Source organism: Lepisosteus oculatus, chromosome 3 (genome assembly GCF_040954835.1).
Source record: "Lepisosteus oculatus isolate fLepOcu1 chromosome 3, fLepOcu1.hap2, whole genome shotgun sequence".
Classification (NCBI taxonomy): domain Eukaryota; kingdom Metazoa; phylum Chordata; class Actinopteri; order Semionotiformes; family Lepisosteidae; genus Lepisosteus; species Lepisosteus oculatus.
Genome location: NC_090698.1, coordinates 7,743,658 through 7,760,716, shown reverse-complemented (window position 1 = coordinate 7,760,716; position 17,059 = coordinate 7,743,658). Strand labels below are relative to the sequence as shown.

The 17,059-nt window shown below is 48.6% G+C and overlaps 2 protein-coding genes across 2 annotated transcripts; one reads left to right on the top strand and one right to left on the bottom strand.

The window, feature by feature from the left end:
- Positions 1 to 742: 742 nt before the first annotated feature.
- On the top strand, positions 743 to 7,426 carry rangrf (RAN guanine nucleotide release factor). Its single transcript, XM_006627437.3, has 6 exons — positions 743 to 887; positions 1,885 to 1,997; positions 2,377 to 2,493; positions 4,074 to 4,236; positions 5,224 to 5,318; positions 5,995 to 7,426. Exons 2-6 carry the CDS (start codon positions 1,915 to 1,917, stop codon positions 6,110 to 6,112), a joined length of 576 nt encoding a protein of 191 aa, XP_006627500.2. The 5' UTR covers positions 743 to 887; positions 1,885 to 1,914; the 3' UTR covers positions 6,113 to 7,426.
- A 1,930-nt stretch (positions 7,427 to 9,356) lies between these two features.
- slc25a35 (solute carrier family 25 member 35) lies at positions 9,357 to 13,715 on the bottom strand. Its single transcript, XM_006627479.3, has 5 exons — positions 12,443 to 13,715; positions 12,252 to 12,317; positions 11,795 to 11,947; positions 11,565 to 11,699; positions 9,357 to 11,084 (listed from the first exon to the last, which is right to left on the bottom strand). Exons 1-5 carry the CDS (start codon positions 12,812 to 12,814, stop codon positions 10,914 to 10,916), a joined length of 897 nt encoding a protein of 298 aa, XP_006627542.1. The 5' UTR covers positions 12,815 to 13,715; the 3' UTR covers positions 9,357 to 10,913.
- Between the last annotated feature and the right edge of the window lie 3,344 nt (positions 13,716 to 17,059).

Sequence of the window (17,059 nt, the reverse complement as noted above, 5' to 3'; positions counted from 1 at the left end):
GCCAATTAGTTCAATTAAGGTAGTACTTAAAATGAAAGCCAGGCAGAAAGCCAGTGGCGTAGTATTGTCCATAACCAGAGATTTAATAATGTCCACATTATTAGCAGTCATGCCTACTCTCTTTAGGATCTTAAATTGCATTACAAGTTCAAGTTTTCAAGTTTCAAGTTTGTCATTACACTCGTATACATGGTATATGGTATAACGAAATGCTATTAAGCTAGCTCTCGGACATAAGTAGTACAAAGAGAAAAAAAACAACAACAACAATACAATTGTGTAGCAAACGAAAGACAGAGACAGCAGGCAGTGTGCAAAAAAACAACAGACGATGTGCAAAACAAAAAGGTAACAGATTATGTGCAAAAATATGCATCAACAGAATAAAATAAAGGGATAGAAATTATGGGGAGTGAGCTTATGACATGTATGGTAGAGGTAGATTTTCAATGTGTGTTTGGGTTTTTGGAAAGAAAGAGAGGAAGAAGGCACTGTGAGGTTCAGATCATAGGTGAGAGTGAGAGAGCACCAAACGGAGCACATGAAAGGAACAGAAGAGGAAAACGGGGAAAATGGTCTGTTATTCCCGTTTGCACATCCCTGGGAAACGATAAGGAACTGTAGATAGCAACGGTTTCCAGATTTGAAAGATAACGGGACTGAGAATTGAAACTCTTTGGTGTAACCATATGATATAGTAGCAGAGGGTTGAGGATATAAGGCGGTCAGATCGGAGCTGTAACACATCACGGCTCCGGCAGAGGGAGCACTGCGCGTTGTTTCTCTTACTTTTCCTTGTGTCATCGATGGAAAACCGGGTTCTGCTGTCCTGAGCTACTTCTGTAAATCGCCTGTCACCTATCTCCTCTCCCCCCACAAAACAGCAGGTAAGGAAGGCGAAGGGTATGCCGTGTCTAATTTTTATCTCCGTTCGGTTGTTAAACTGGAGCTGGTCTGTCAGAATCGGTATTATATTATAGGAGCCACATAAACAAACCCACGTGTAAGAGTTGTTTCGGGCATCCCTGCTCGTGTTAGCAAAACGCGTTTTCCTGACTCTTAACGCCGCGTATTTCCAGCGTTGTGTATTGTAGCTAAAACCTGTGTAGGTGAAATGGAGCAACGGAACCCTCCCGCCCACCGGTCTTAGCAACGGGGGCAGCCGCGTCACTTTGTCCCGTGGCGTGGGGGAACTTCAGCCCGAGGCTTGGAAAGGCCTACGTTCCTCGTTGAGTAACAGAAATTCAGTGTTGGGAAACCGTATAATGTTAAATAACGTCTGCCCGAATATTCATTTGTTGGTCTTTTTTTATCACATTAATACTCATGACGTAAGAGCCAATGTTATAATTCCAGGAATCGCACTGAACCGTCTCCGACCGATGATGTGAAAGAATCACCTCATTGATGTGGTACTTGCTTATACTGTAGGTGGTGTAGTTGTTCCTTAAGCGACCTATTACCGATGTCCTATCTAATTAAGTATTCCCATTCGAAATGAATACGCGCCATTTGCTTGGGGAGTTTATTATAATACGAACATAAAATTAAAAAAAGATCCACATTGTCACTTTGTGACTTTCTTTTGTGATCCCCTGTCTTGTGTAAAGATAACTTCAGCTTTGTTTCATGTGGTGGCGGTAATATTTTTATATTGCTGTAATCCCAAGCATAAAAAAAACAGTGTGCTGTCTCCCTGATCCTCAGGGTGCTGCTGTCTCCTGTCTCCCTGATCCTCAGGGTGCTGCTGTCTCCTGTCTCCCTGACCCTCACTGTGCTGCTGTGTGCCGTCTCCCTGATTCACATTGTGTTGCTGTGTGCTGGCTCTGTGATCATTCTCCCTGATCGTTACTGTGTGCTGTCTCACTGTGCTGTGTTTTCCAGGTGGCGCGGCAGAGACAGTTCAGTGCCAAGATGCAGAGAAATGGCAGTGATTCACACCCTCTGTTTGGGGGTGCACTATCGGCTGTCCTGCCTCACAGCATCTGCGACATCAGGTGAGCCCTAAGTACTAGAGAGCCTGTAAGCTACACAGTATGTATCTAGCAGTGGACCTGCCAATGCAAAGTCCTCATGACCCCACTGTCTCATCTGAGCAACTTGCAAGGTTTCCCATTTGTCTATAATAATGTTGAGCACAGGCTACTTCATGGTTTGTTTTAAAGCACGGACTTTGGGAAAGTGGAAATTAAGAGTATGTGCGTTTATGTCTGAGAACAGGAATGGGTTGACTGCAACAAGCTAACGAGAAATGTTATAAAAGCAGATTCCATGGAATCCTTCAGGAAACAGCCGTGAGACCTCTTCGGCTCCATTAGCATCTACCAATCGTGTCTGTGCCTGAATGTGTAACGTGTGATTTTGCACTGTTGACAGTGAGCTGAGGGAGATCCCGGACAATCAGGAGGTTTTTGCTCATCAGCACAGTGACCAGAGCCTCATTGTGGAACTGCTGGAGTACCAGAGCCATGTGCTGGACAGTGAAGCTGCCAGGTACTGTCCTATCTCTTCACTGGACTTCCAAAAAGCAGTTTTCCCATTGTGTGTCTAGAAAAAAACAAGTACACAGGAAATTATGTAATAAAATACATTTCACTCGTTCGCCCTATTTATAAAAATGTACAGTGATCTGTCACTGCTGTCCTGGACAGTGTTAAGGGAAAATTTGTTTAATAAATTCCTAGTCTAAGGTGTGGCTGTTGATCCTGCCTGGTTTTCAGTGTTCATTTTTTGTTGTGCATCCGTCATACCAGCTGCTTAAGGTGGAATAAACCAGTCTGAGAGTTGTGAGGTGACCCTAAGTGTGAAACAAAGAGACAACACAGGAAAGTGTGGGTAGCAGGGAGTGGGATGATGAGCACTTAAAATAAGCGTGGTGCAGCCAAACACAGTCCAGCGTCCTAGTCCAGACAGGTGGGTTTCGAAGCAGAGATGAGTTAGCAAAGTCAGTTATTGAGAAAACACTGTAGAGAAGCACAAGGGAGAGTCAAAAGTCAGAGCAGGCAAGAGTCAAGAATCCAAGAAGAAAACCAGCAGGAATTCAGGAAACTAGGCAGCAAAGCTAGGATCAGAGTTAAACTGTGCCAGAGCCCCGAGCACAACTACTGCCAGAGCAGATTTAAATACCCTGCTTCACCTGAGATGGGAACAGTCATGCATTGCCCACAGGTGAAACAGGCTTCACAGGTGAAACAGGTTGTGTGCCCTTGACGGTCGGGGGGGGTGACCACCACAGTTATATCTTTAATCTTGTTTTTGCCTGGTACTGTTTACCTACTAAAAAATATAGTGCCTTGTGAAAAGTCTGTTTTCACCTTTTGATGCTTTTGACTGGAATTAAAATGCATTATAATATTTTATTTACAAATCCTACCCCATAACCTTCAAGTGAAAAAAAAATATTTTTGTAAATTAAAAACTGAAATAGTTTGGTTGAATAAGTGTCCAACCTCCCGTAACAGCACTGTAAGTTATTCGTCACCTCCTGTCACTACCCGTGTCTGTATTTTTCTGCCCACTGTAATATCATATCTTGACAGTTTAGTGGTTTACTGTTTATCACTGATTGCAAGCTACTTCAGCAATCTGAGGTAGGTGTCCCTGTGGATGAAACATGGCCTCAAACTGAATTTCCTGTACTTCAACCCTGGACCCCTAGGGCTCATTGGAAGATCAGGCTTGGTTACCCCTGCTACCTCTTCTGTTTTGCATCCTGATTTGGGAATTTGACAGGTTTTTATGGGCTTTAAGGCTGCATGCCCCGTACCAAGGTTCACAACATGAATGTTTCTGACATAAGGAATATGTGTGCGGAAAAGTGTTCCATTATTGTTTCAAACCAAAACGCTGTAGCTCCATTATTTCATGAGGGCTATTAAGAAGGCAGAAAGAGATAGAAAACAAGGGTGCCTTTCTTGTAACTGCCTGTTACTGGCATTCTTAAGTTTGTGAAGGATTGCAAAAGCGCAGCGATGAATTCTGTTTGCATGTTTCTCCCAAGGTGTGGTGCGACCATGGCTTACTCAGCTCGGCAGAGCCCCTGAGTCGTGTGTGTGTGCCTCCTCTCCCCCCAGGTATCACTTCGAGGACGTGGCCCGCAGTAACGAGGCGGGGGGCCCCGGCGTGTCGGAGGTCCGCAGCTTGGAGCCCCTCGCCAAGGCGCAGCTCTCCCTCCCGGACTGCAGCTCAGCCTGGCTCCTGGCTGGCACCCAGCTGGTGTCCAAGTTCAACGAAGAGGTCAGCGGCTCCCCAGAGTCCTGCCCTGGGCAGCTGTTCTCCTCCGTGTCCCCTCGCGGCCCCGGGGGCACACGACAAGGGCACCAGGTGCCCAGTCCAGGACCAAATCCCACACTTTTTTTGAATATTAACAGTCGTTTCTCCCATTTATGTAGCTGGTGCTCTTGTTTGTACCGTACAGCCCAACCGTTCAGATGAAAAAGTAATTTGATATTAAAAATAGACCGAACTGGAGCTCAGAAGCCTCCAAGTTTTTTTCCCCTAAAACCAAATAAAGATCCTGGCAGTTCCCTGCGTGCTCTAGGTTGTTAGGGGGAGGAGGGCGAGTGCGAGCCGAAATTGGCCCGACAGTGGGTAAAGGAGGGTGGGGTGTCGACCTGGACTGTGGCTTTATGAAAACAGGATAAAACCAAGGTATCGCACCCAGTGGTGCTGCACTGCAGTGGTGGACGAAGTAGATCTCCTGTATCCGAGTACTTTTGACGCTCTCTGGAATGAAAGCTCTGTATTGGAAAGCTTATATTTTATATGAATGAGATTAACAGTGGCTTACAGGGGCAACGACTGTTACTGTAAATTACACCGACCGCCAGCCCTGCAAGTTGTAGACCTCAGCTGTGTTTGTGAGAAAGCCAAGACAGCCCTTTCTCTCTGATTCTAAACCTCACCCCTGTGGCACCCTGCCGGTCATCCGCTGCTGTCTAGGGGAACTTCGGGCACAATCAGTTCAAGTCATCTTGAGGGCTTTAGAGCTCAACCTGCCATCACCCAGGTGGGGCTGCACACTGGTGGGGTGGACTGGAGTCCCCGTTACCTGTAAAGTGCTTTGATTGGAGTGTCCAGAAAAGCGCTGTTTAAGTGTAAGGGTTATCATAATTAATGATCATACAAGTCTCATCTTTGACAATGTTCTTGGATTTTCAGCTGCATGGTTTTGATTTCATCTGCCCATTATGTCCAGATGATAATTTTTCTCTCTCTCAACAGGCAAAGAACACAGTGAATATATACCTGGGACTGTTCCGGCTGCCTCAGCACTCCACAGACATCATGGTCACCTTCAATGACCCTGTCTCCATCAGGTAAGGACACCGTCTCTGCTCTGCTGCTTGTGTGCTGTGGAGTGATGTCTCCTGGTCCTGTAGAGCCCTGCCAGGCATCGCTGCGGTCATCAGTCAGACGCTCAAGGCCTCAGTCAAACTGAGTCACTAGTTGATTCAGTTAAAAACCTGGGAGATGGACTGGCTTGAAATCCAGAGTCATTTGTAGAGATAAGATCACTTTATTGGCCATATACAATTTCTAGCATTAGGAATTTGTCTTTTCGCATACCCCAGCTTGCTCTCCATGAGACACACAGGAGAGAAGCTTGGGTTCAGAGCGCAGGCTCAGCCATTTATACGGAGCCCCTGGAGCAGCTGGGGTTAAGGGCCTTGCTCAGGGGCCCAACGGAGTAGGATTCCTCTGCCGGCCGTGGGATTTGAACCCGCAACCTTCCTGCCACAGGCGCAGAACCTTAGCCATAGTGCCACCGCTCCGCCCTGTAGCTCAGCAGAACCTGTTAGATGATCCAAATGAAGGAGGATCTGTCTAGCTTGTTTGTGTGCTCAGTCGCCCAACCAGTTACCCATTGATGGGCAGATCTAAACCTAAACCTTAATTAGCTGTTGGAAGGATTCCAGGGAATCGGTCTGTGTGTGTTGCGGATCTGGGAAAAGGATGGTGCAGTGCCTCTCTCTTCCTCTGTGTCGCCGGCAGCCCGCTCAGCAGCAGCACGGGAGGGGCCTCGGAAATGGCCACAGCTCCCTGGACCCTGGAGGACTTCCGGCTGGTACTCCACACGCTCCGGCTCCTGGACCCAGCGGTGTTTGGCTAGGAGCCCCCCCCTCCTCCTGAATCTGACATCGCCTCCGCCCGCAAGCCCCCATCTCCACGCATCTCCACCCGTCTCCTGCCTGAGCATGCCACACAGCAGTGCGCACAGAACTCCTGAGAGGCACTGCTGCTTCATCCCAGCAGCTCCGCCCCGTCTGCCTGGGTCACGCCTGGGGTACAGAGTGACTGGAACTGGTGCATCTTGTTCATGGCATCAAAACGGCAGCAGGGGCTCAGCGAGACATTTTCTGGTGCTGCTGTTCTCTTGGGCTTTGAAAGGAAAAACAGGTTTTACCACCACGAGTTACTTTTCTGTTCAAAACCTCAGAAGATGCATACCCTTTCATTTAACTGGAGACCGAATACAGCGAGCCTTGACATGACAGGATTCTCACCTTCTCAAGACCAAAGCTAATACCCGAAGAGTGATGAAACAAAATGTGCCAAGCACTTGAGCTTCAGCGTGAATAAATATACAGTGAAATGGAGGCATCAAAAGAATCAGGTGCCTGCGGTGCCCTTCTCTACCTTGATGGACGACGATGAATGAAGGAGGCGAGCAAGTCTTGACTTGACTGGATCAGCAGGATAGACTGAAGTGTGACTTTGCAGTCACTCTTAACTTTGCAGATAGGTGGTGTTCAAGTCCGTCTTTGAGGGAGGTGTGTGTGGGGAGGCTGTTTGCTTCATTTGAGGTCAGCTGAGAAAAGAACACGCCTGTTCCTCCGCAGAACTCCTGCTATCAGCAGGATTGCTATCTGGGGAGTTACTGGCACTGGCTTGTAACTGTTTGCTTTAAACTGTGCTGTTAGATGCGTGATATGGGGAAGATCATTTGTTTTCTTCCCAGATGTAAGTGTGTGTTTTGGTTCCAACCTGTTTTGTTATTGATTGACTCATACTGCTTCAGAGGAATGAAGACATTCTGTTTGGCCTCTCATCCTGTGCCTGTTTCAACACCATGTTGACTTAAACTGATTAATTAACCCTACGTGTGTAAGAGCTCATTGTGAAATAAAAATCAGAGGTTTGGGGTTAGGAAGGTGCTTTCTCGCATTATCAATGTTTTTCTTTGAGCTGACTCCTGCTGTTTAACCTCTGTAGGTCAGCAGTCCTCTGTTCCTCTTTTGCTCTGTTGACATTGCACACCCTTGCCAAGAGCACACGCTGTCTTCTTTCTTCCTTGAAAACCTAACTGCACCTCCCTTAACCTCGCTGGCCAACACAAACACACAGTCTCCTTGTTCCTTTAAAACCCTTCTCCAGTTACTGTGCTTTCCTGCCCTGTTCAATAAAATATCTTATGCCATAGTGATACAGGACCCTGAGTGGTTCTGTGATGTAGCCTCTTAATTGAAATGTACAGAGCAAAAATTCTAAAATGGTAAAATTGTCTGAAGAGCTGGCAGTAAGGGGCAACAGTAATCAGAAAGGCGCCATTAAACACCTTACTGCTGTGTTTAGTGATGCTCACAATTTAATAAACCTTTGTTAGCCTCAGAGGCGAAGCAAGAGCAAAGTCCTGTTTACACAAGAGGTGGAATATCCCTTTATATACAGTATAGTGTGTATAAATCTCGAGCAGAGTGCCTTTCTCAAGAGTACAGCACCAGCACCTCAACCGGGAAATGAGCGCAGGGAAGTCCAGAGCTCTGCTCAGTGCTGTGCCCTGCGGCCACAAATGTCCCACGCTGCGATGTTGCATATTAACTGAAGCGATTCCTTTACCTTGTGCGGTTCCCAACCACAGCTGGTCAAAGTTCCAGCCCTCAGGGTTTTACAGGTACCGTTTGGTCATGACTAAAGCCTTGAATAAGATTCTTTACCTTATCCAGACACCTAGTTCAACTGACCTCGGAGACGATCCCCTGCAGCCTCAGTTCCAAACCTGGGCACCAGTACACCTGTTGTTTATTTTCCCATCCGAGAGCTTACTTAAATAATTGAACCTTTCACAGACCTAGTAATAGGGTTTAATTTGAACTTTCTGTTTTCAATACCTAAACCCATAGAAGGTCACCTTTTAGTTATTGTTTCGTAAGTCATTTCAAATCTTTAACCTTTAAGTAGGCAGGAAAACAAAACTTGCTAGGGTTGTAACCAAGGAACTTCCTGGTTCAGTTAAGGATGCATTTAAGTAAAGAGTTCAGCTGCAATGAAAACCAGAAGGTTTGGGGATGGGGAACCCCTGTCTTAGAGAATTGTGCTTTTAAATGGTGTACAGATCTATTGTATGTACAAAGTTACCACCTGAATGCACAGCTTCAAGCTGAATTGACCGAGGCGTCATTGTGTTAAGAAAGTATTAGCTGTACCCACAGGCCTTGCAACTTTTCCCACATTCTGTAACCCGGCTTGCAGGCCCTTTGGAAGTACAAATCCCACGTGTCATTGCAGGACATGCTAGCTTTGCATCCTGGGCCGGGCTTCTACGGCGCCTCCGGTGTCCAGCTGTCTGCCCCTGCAGAAGGTGGGAGGGCCTGTGTGTTAGAAATACCTAGAAGTTACAGGAACACCAGAAGACATACAGAGGACCGTGTTCTTGAACGTTTTAGAGAAGATAAAAGCAAGAGGAGATTGTTTGGTGCCATCTTGCTTGGTTGGTAGTTTTGATAGCCAAATGCATCTAAAACTTTGTCCAGCCAGATCTTTAAAAGTGCCCCAGGGTTGGACATCATCCGGGTGCTGGAAAGACTGTTCCAGACAACCACACTGCTTTTCACAGAGTTGTTTCCTACATGAATTCCCAGTTGGTTTCCGTCGTGACCTTGTGTCCTTGTTTAACTCCAGGAATCGAAACGGTCATCTGAGTGGACCCTATCTTAGAATGGGGAATGGGAGAAATGCAATTATGCAGCTAGCTTTTCCTATACTTGTGTTTTTTGACTTCTCTAACCCTTTTTCCTCTTTAAAAGATCACTCCAATGTTACAAGGTGAACAGGAAACTTTGCAACTTATTTGAGTAACTCTTAAACCGGCAGCCAGAAAAACGTGTGTGTGTGTGTGTCGCATCTTGCTCTGCAGTCACACTCCTGTGCATGCCGGGGAGGAAGAGGAACCGTCTACTAGAAAGCTGCGTCAGGCTGGGCTTCTCCTTGCCCAGTCCTGTTCCTGGAACTGACCCACAGTTCCCAGGACTGGACACCCCCGACGAGCAGGGGAGTTCCCCCTAGTTCACACAGGCAGATGAATTAAACTTCTCAGAGTGCTTTGCAAAATAAATAAAACAAACACACACAGAACATCAGATATAGTGCAGTTACATTTTCAGTTGTTTTTTGTAGTTTACCAGTAGGTTATCCTGAAAGATACAGCCTCAAATTGAAGACGGTAGACATTTGGAGAAATGTGCGACTGGATTGAGAGGCAGTAATTAGAGCAGAGAGTATGTTTACATTCTTTTAGACAATGTGGGGCAGCAATAAATAAGGCAATAAAATCTTAGGATATACAGTTAAATGCATAAAACTGAAATCAATGGGTTTGGTTATAATTGTAGAATGGGCTAATAAGAGCTCATTTACATGTATAGTTTTGGTCATTCCTGTTACAAAAAAAAGACATCTGCTCTGCAGTCAGTAATGGAGAGCAAGCTCATACAGTCCTTGGCCAAAGGGAATGTCCCACTCTTACAGACTGAAGCCACTGAACTTTTGAAGTCTCGAACGCAGATGAGTGCGAGGAGACCTGCTCTATGTATTTCATCCAGGCAGGCTGCGCTGACCCCAGTGTCCAGCCAAGTCCTCGATTATTTCATTGCCAGATGATGACCTGAGCTGATTTTTCATTTTAGAGGCACCCAATTCGAAAATCGCAGCCGGCACTACACACAGCTTGCAATCTCTTAAAAAATTGCCCTCTGCACAATAACTTTTTTCCTCCAAAGTCGACGTTACTTTTCTGAGTATAGTACATACAGAAGTGTTGTGGGAAATCCTTCTTCAGAGGACCAGGACACAGTCTTGCGTGGATTCAGTTGTTTTATTGAGCTCAATAATGACATCAACGCGCGCTGGGTCTGCCCCACAGAACAGACAACCTGCAAGGGTTTCCCAGCTCTTATATACAGTCAGAAGAAAGTTTGTGTCACAATCGGAGTGCTTGTCTTTGATATGTAATTACATTCTTGTCTTGCTCTAGGTTCTGTCCTTTGATATGCAGCAGACATTGGTCTGGTTTATCCTGTTCGTGGGTGTTGTTCCTGTCTTGTATTATGTAGCGTTAAGCCGCTGCTAAAGCAAGTCAGCTTTATGGCATCTTAGTGTAACTTTTGTTTGAGGCTAAATTAACAGACCCCATCAGCGGCTTTCACAATGTGCTTAAGTGGTGATACTTTGATGCTGGATAAGTGAGATATATAGATGTCCCACTTCAGAAGGAAAAGGAGAAGAATTCTGATCCGGTGTCCTTATCGGAGCAGTTGGCAATGGGTGATACCAGCCATAATTATTTCCCAAAAGTTTGGAAATCTTTGTCTTTCTAGAATCAGGCTGTCCGATGTGAAGAGCTCAAGGCGAAGCGGTTGGGTTCTTGCAGCTTTGTCCCTGCGCAGGGTCCCGCGTATCGCAGCTGGATCCTCGGTCCAGGAGAAACAAAGGCAGCTGTGGCTTATCTCCCCCGTTTAGGACGCGCCAGGGGAACCTCAGCACAACAACCTCGCTCCTCCTCGCTGCCTCTCTCAGTGGGGGCCGCCTGCTTGCTAGGGGTGTGGGTTTGGGGGGGGTGGGAAGCTTACCACTGACCCCCCCTTCCCACAGCATCGTAAGGCCCTGCCTCTCCTGCTCCCCGCCCGTTGGCTGCACTAGCTGTGCAGGCTGCGCAGTTTGCGCAGCTCGTTCCAGAAGAGCAGGGAGAGGATGGTGTGCGGACCCAGCCGGAAGTACGAGGCCCCGATGCCCTTATACAGCCCCATCAAGCCCTCCTTCCTCAGGGTTTTGGAGAAACAGTCCATGAAGCCCCGGTACAGCACCCCCTAGAGGAAAGGAAGAGACAGTCTGTCACAGACTCCAGAATGATCTACTGCATTCGGAGGTAGGAATATGAAGATGAAAGATTAAAGTGTTTTTGAGGTCCACAGGGCACTGTACTGTGATCTCAGGGTGTCGGAGCTGGACTGAACCGCTGTGCTGAAATCCAGGGTGCTGGGGTTTAAACTGAATCCTGCAGAGTGTCCCACATGTTTTTCACTTCACATTTCTATCATGCAGTTCTCCTATTATCTGCACGTGTGTCACCCTGGGTAAAGGTGGCACAGGAATGAATGACAAAAAAATACCTACAGATCTATCTAAAAATATCTACAGAGATGAGCATATTCTGGCCTTTTCCAGCACCTGTTCAAGAGCGCGTGTAGAAGGGTAGGGGACTGTGGTGTGACTGGCTCAGTGCAGCGCTCGTGGAGCTCGTCTCTGCATCAGGCGGCTGCTCTGCGCCAACTGCGTGCCCGGCTTACCCTGCCCTGGCCGTCCACGGGTTGGTTGTACAAGCGGGTGCTGACCACATCGAAGGGCGTCATCGCCAGGACCACCACCACGCTGCTGATCAGGCCCGCCGAGAGGGCGACCAGCCAGCTGCCTGCTGGGAACACCTGGCGAGACAGAAGACCAACGTCCAGCCGGCGGCCCAGACTTTGAAAGACCAAGCAGAGCTGCGCCCCGGGGGAGCCCCAGCTGCCCCTCTTACCTGGAGGTCTTCAACGAACTCCTTGGACGTCGAGAACGTGCAGAGCTGGGCAGCCGACCCCACCGTGACCCGGGGCACCGCCGCGCCCGCGCCGCGCCACAGCCCCGTGACGCCGTGCTCCCTGTGGATGACCGCCAGGGCGTGGAGCATCCCCTGGGCAGGGAGACAGCGGGAATGAGACACGCGTCCGCCCCTCGGGAGCCGCCGCTGTTTGTTTCAGGAACCCGCGGCCCTTGTCAGAAAGGTTACGGAGTAGCCCGTCCGGTTCAGCTGGTTACTGGTAGCTGAATGACCTGATCTCACCCCGAGGTGTCCCGAGAGATCTCGGCTTTAACACTGAGCATTATTTTAAACTCCACCGTAACAGTACCGCTCCCTAACGCATCTATGCACATCTTTCCAACAAGCGCCAGCCTGATAATAGTTTTCCCTCTCCTAACTGAAGCAGGCTCCTTACCTGGTGCCTGTACTGGTGCCCCACGGCAATCGACGAGGTGGACTGGCTCTGAAGGTGCGTCTTCACCTGAAATGCACGGACGGAGGCAGCGATTACATACGGCCGCGCACAGTAACGAGGCTCCGTGACACAGCAAGGGGGCACGACCGGGTGTCGCACGACGGCTCGGCCGCCACAGCGGGCGCACTCACCAGATAGATGGGGCTGCCCATCACCGCCCCCACCACCCCGGCCACGGCCCCGGCCGCCGTGCTCTTGGCCGCGCTCACCCGGCCGTCCGTGTGGATGTAGCCGGCCGAATCGAACAGGGCGTAGGATCCCAGGCGCACCCCGTTCATGAAGAACTGGTAGAACAGCCCGGGCACCAGGCCCTTCTGCAGCCCGGCCAGCCCGTCCACCTTGCCGATGGTGTAGAAGGCGTGGAAGACGTTGCGGTAGTAGACCTGGTAGGAGCCCGGCGATTTGAGCTCTCCCTGCAGCTGCATCCGAGTCTTCACCACCTCCAGCGGGTTCGTGAAGAGGCAGGCGCCGCAGGCCGCCGCTCCGCTCAGGATGAAATCCATGCTGCGGACACAGGCGAGGTCGCCCCACGGCAAGCTCAGGAATCCCCCCGTGTCATTTCAAGCCCCAGCTTCTGCTGCGAAGCGCCTCTCTTGTCCGTTCCTGGGCTGGAGCTCCTCAAAGCCGCTGAATGAATTTGCTCCCTGAGGTTTCTTTCCCGTCTTTATCTTTTTTTTACGGCTCTTTCTTTTAACCTTCGCGGCACAAGAGGAAGAAATGATTGTCTTAGAGCGCGGCGAAACTGACACGACCCGGCAAAATGCAGAAAAGCACCTTCTTAGTATGCTGACAGTACCAATCAGGGACTGACTCGAGAGATCGTCTTTTCCAATCAGCCAGCCTGCTGAGGCCCAGCCCTCGCCTTACCTCCTCTAAGTGGAGGGGGGTGTGAGTGAGTGATGAATGCCGAATAGCAGTGAAACATTGCTGTTTTGTGTGGGTGGGTGGGGTTGGTCCCTCCACGCAAAATATCCCATTGAGCAAAGCGCTCCGACAAGGTGCCGGCTGTGGACAAACCCATCTTCAAACACCGCTGCGCTCCTACTAGAATGGAGGAGGGGCGGTGGAATGGAATTGCCGTGACGTCGAATTTCCATTGTCCGGTGACTGTCACGCGCGAGGCCGCAGCCGAGACACAGTCACGCCGGGGGGGGGGGAGAGAACACGTGAAGGTTGGATTGCGTCATGCCCTTTGTTACTGCTAGTCCGAGTTCAGTTTCCTCAGCGACCTGCAGTACAGTATAGCCGGGATGAGAAACGTACCTGTCAGCACAGAATCGCTGTATTAGTGAGTGACTGAACAGTTGCGAACGCTTGAATGAGGAAGCGATAAGCTGCTTTACAGTTTTAGACGGCAGTAGCTAATCTACAGAAACCAGCGAGGGACAGGCTTGCCTTCCCGAGAAAAGATATGCCACGATATTAAAGCTATAACAAAAATACTTTAATGTGTTACTGTACTTTAAAAACCTGTTAAGCGTTTATATCCATTCTGTTTTATAGTGTTAAGCAGTAATTGTTTGCGGGTGGGTGCTGTTTTATTAAAAAGACAGAATGATGTGGTTTTTTTTTGGCCATAGTTTTCATACACCGGCGCTATTGGTAACAATAGTTAGACAGCAGAGCTGTCGGACCCTGCTCCTGGACCAGGGCAGGTGTGTCAGCAGGTTTCAGACTGGCCAGTGACCAGCCCGTTTGTTGCGCTTGTCCCGGGCCGTGCGGGCGGGAAGACCCGGAGAGAGACACCCGGTGCTCCGGGAACAGGCCGGTCTGGCGCCCCCGTTGTGCGGAAAACACCTCCATGAGCTGTGCGGTCAGGGCTGGGCTGTATCTGGCCGCACGGCTGGCTCTGAGCCTGAGGGACACTTCCGGTCATCAAGGTGTGGATTAGAAATCGACCGCGCCGCGGTGACAACTGCGCGGAGAGACAGTAGGAGTGCCGACGAAAGTCATAAAACTGACTTTTTTAACCAGCATCCAACTGTTTTTACTCCTGACGCACGTCCCTCTCTCAGTGTGGGTCCCCGTTGTCAACTCGTCTTCCCCGGTTGCTCTGCCGGAAAAGGCCTGTAGCCATGGAAACAGAGGGTCACGTCCACGTCTGTAACCCCACATCAAGCACCTGCTGAAAACGGGCTCTCTCGCATCTTTCACGGGGCTGTTCAAAGATTTTATTTTGCACTGGCAGTCAGTCGGCGTGCTCTTTGAGCGCTGCTCTGATAACTGACCCACGAACAACACTCGTGTTTTGAAAACAGTGGGTCGGGGCGGGTTGCTCCAAGCCAGAACCCGCTCCAATTCTGCCCTTTTTTCTCTGAAAGTTGGTTATAAAACGTGTTGTGGAAAATAAAGAGGATCACGCATGAAAGGTCAGCTGAACCTTGGTGCGGTTAGAAACGTCACGGTTTTGCATTCCTGAAATAGCTTTGCCCATTTGCGATGGCTGTAGGAGGCTAAACATTAGGACATGTTCCCAGGAGGTTCCAGGTTCAAAACCTAGCTTTGCCACAGCCACCCTGGCTGGTGATACTTTGAGAATGCACTGGCTTTAAAACCAGTTCCTCCCCTAACATTCCTTGAGGCGTTTCTGCTGTGAATATTTTAGTATGAACAATTCCGTTCCGAGCATCCTACCCTTTCTTTGTACAAAATATCTTACTTCAGAATTCAAATCAGGTTGAACAACCAGACTTCGGCTACCATTTCCAAGCTTGTACCAACTGAGTTATGTTGGAAAACGGTGCTAACTGATTTGAAAAAGACGGGGATTAGACAGAACCTTATAGGGAATTATCTCCCCCCCCCATAGACCTATGTAGGATTTTCTAGTCTTTTATAGTTGATTATGTAAAATCTTCAGTTCATTAAAAGGTAGCTAGTTGAAACTTGAGCCACATTCAAAGTATACTCCTGCAGTAATTTAAACAGATCAGCTTTGCAGATAGACACCACACCCTCCAGGGCTTGAGCACAAGACCCCCTGTGATAAAAGAATTCACAACTGTGTGAGTGGGAGCCAGCCTGGAACCTGGCAACCCTTTCATAGCAAGAACACACAGTACAGCATTGTAAGGCAAGACAATACAGGGTGTTGTACTGTATCACTTCATCACATAATGGCAACCCCACCAGCACCTAGGAAGCAAAGGGTAACACTAACCAATATCCTCTCTTCCACTCTCTATTGCAGCCTCTGTCATGCTAATTTATTATTGTATTTTGAATAGAAGCACAGGGGCCCAGTTTGGCGTCATGGTTATCCTGCACTATACTTGCAAGATTTGAGCTCAAAAAGACTTCATAATTGAGCAGAATTAACACCAAACTGCATCACATCAATTAACTAGATACAGATTATGAGCAACCACTTAAGATTGTTCTCTCTGCATAGTATCTGACTGGTGTCCCCCCCCGGCTCTCTCGTCACAGGGGGTACGTGGGGTGACTTCTCTGGGTGGCCTCGGGGGACCCTGTTCCAGGAGGACCTACAGCTGGGGGGTCTGTCTGGGGAGCAAGGGGACGTTACTGCCGCGTCCCCTGGTCAGCAAGCTGGCCGACGCTACTGACCCAAGTCCATTCCCACAAAACCCCCCCTGTCGAGACTTTCTCCACCTTTCTTCGCTTCACCCAAGGGACTTGTACCACACTACTCCCCTGTCAGGGACAGGGCACAGCGTCTTCCAGAGCAACAGGCCCCTCAGCAGCTTGGCTCTTGCTGAAAGCCATTCCTCTCTCCCTCCTGCTTCACAGAGCTTTTACATTTTTCCCCCTCTATCTCCTGTTACCCTGGGAGATGGGTGAAAAGCTTCTTTTAAGGAAGAGAAAACTCCTGTACAGGGAGAGAATTCAATCCTGTGCTACTGAACTTCTACTTTGATTAGACTTTTGCATGTTAAATAGTTTGCTGTTGCTATCCAGTGGGGTGAGGTCAGAAATCAGCTTCAGTTCGGTAATAGTCTGTGTCCCAGTCACATGGCCGTTCCAGGAACTGGACTCCACTCGGGTGCGAGCAATGCTTATTCCAGAAGTGTCCTAGTGCCACTGTCACAGCTGTCTGGACATTGTTAAATGGTAACCTATTAACAACTGTTAAGAAAGGTTTAGAGGTAACAACTAATCAAGCCCAGGAGTGTACAGTTGTCCTGTTAACTTTCTTGGCAAAAGTGCAGCTGCTGCTGCTGCACGGGCCTGGAATCCAGGAGTGAGTTCAGGAGAGGTAGCTGAGGTAAGGGCTCAGACCTGGTGATTAAAAGTACACCTGGGATGACAGTGGACACCAGAGGACCAGTTGAGAATACTGCTCTCTACACTGCAGCACAACTGTAAGGGCAAACCATATCAGGGACTTCAAACCCAAATTCCTGGTAGGGTGTGGCATCTTCTTGAGTTTCGTTGCACCAAACTGTTAGTTTAATTTTTTAACTGTACATAACATGTCTAAACGTGCACTGTGGCGTTTTATGGGTAACCACACTTTTACTGAAACAGAGAAGCCCTATAGGATAATAATATCCTTACACTTAATTATCTATGGAGCAGAATGGAGTAGTGGTCTACTTTTGAGCAACATATTGCAATTGAAATGCTCCAGTAAGTCCCTTGCTGTAGAAATGGGGGAGCAGGTCACTCTCCTGCTCTTAAAAATGACCTCCGAATTGACTTCCTTGGTAAAAGAAAGCAATAAAAGAATTTATTTTAAGAACATGTTATTTTCACACTGCAAGGAGTGTACTTTCTGCAATATTTTT

Coding starts and splice junctions, on each gene's coding strand:
- slc25a35 (XM_006627479.3), bottom strand. CDS start 12,814: ATGGATTTCATCCTGAGCGGAGCGGCGGCCTGCGGCGCCTGCCTCTTC. Junction 11,948..12,251: donor GGCACCAGTACAGGCACCAG/GTAAGGAGCCTG, acceptor CTCCCTGCCCAG/GGGATGCTCCACGCCCTGGC. Junction 11,085..11,564: donor CCGTGGACGGCCAGGGCAGG/GTAAGCCGGGCA, acceptor CCTTTCCTCTAG/GGGGTGCTGTACCGGGGCTT.
- rangrf (XM_006627437.3), top strand. CDS start 1,915: ATGCAGAGAAATGGCAGTGATTCACACCCTCTGTTTGGGGGTGCACTA. Junction 2,494..4,073: donor CTGGACAGTGAAGCTGCCAG/GTACTGTCCTAT, acceptor CTCTCCCCCCAG/GTATCACTTCGAGGACGTGG. Junction 4,237..5,223: donor TGTCCAAGTTCAACGAAGAG/GTCAGCGGCTCC, acceptor CTCTCTCAACAG/GCAAAGAACACAGTGAATAT.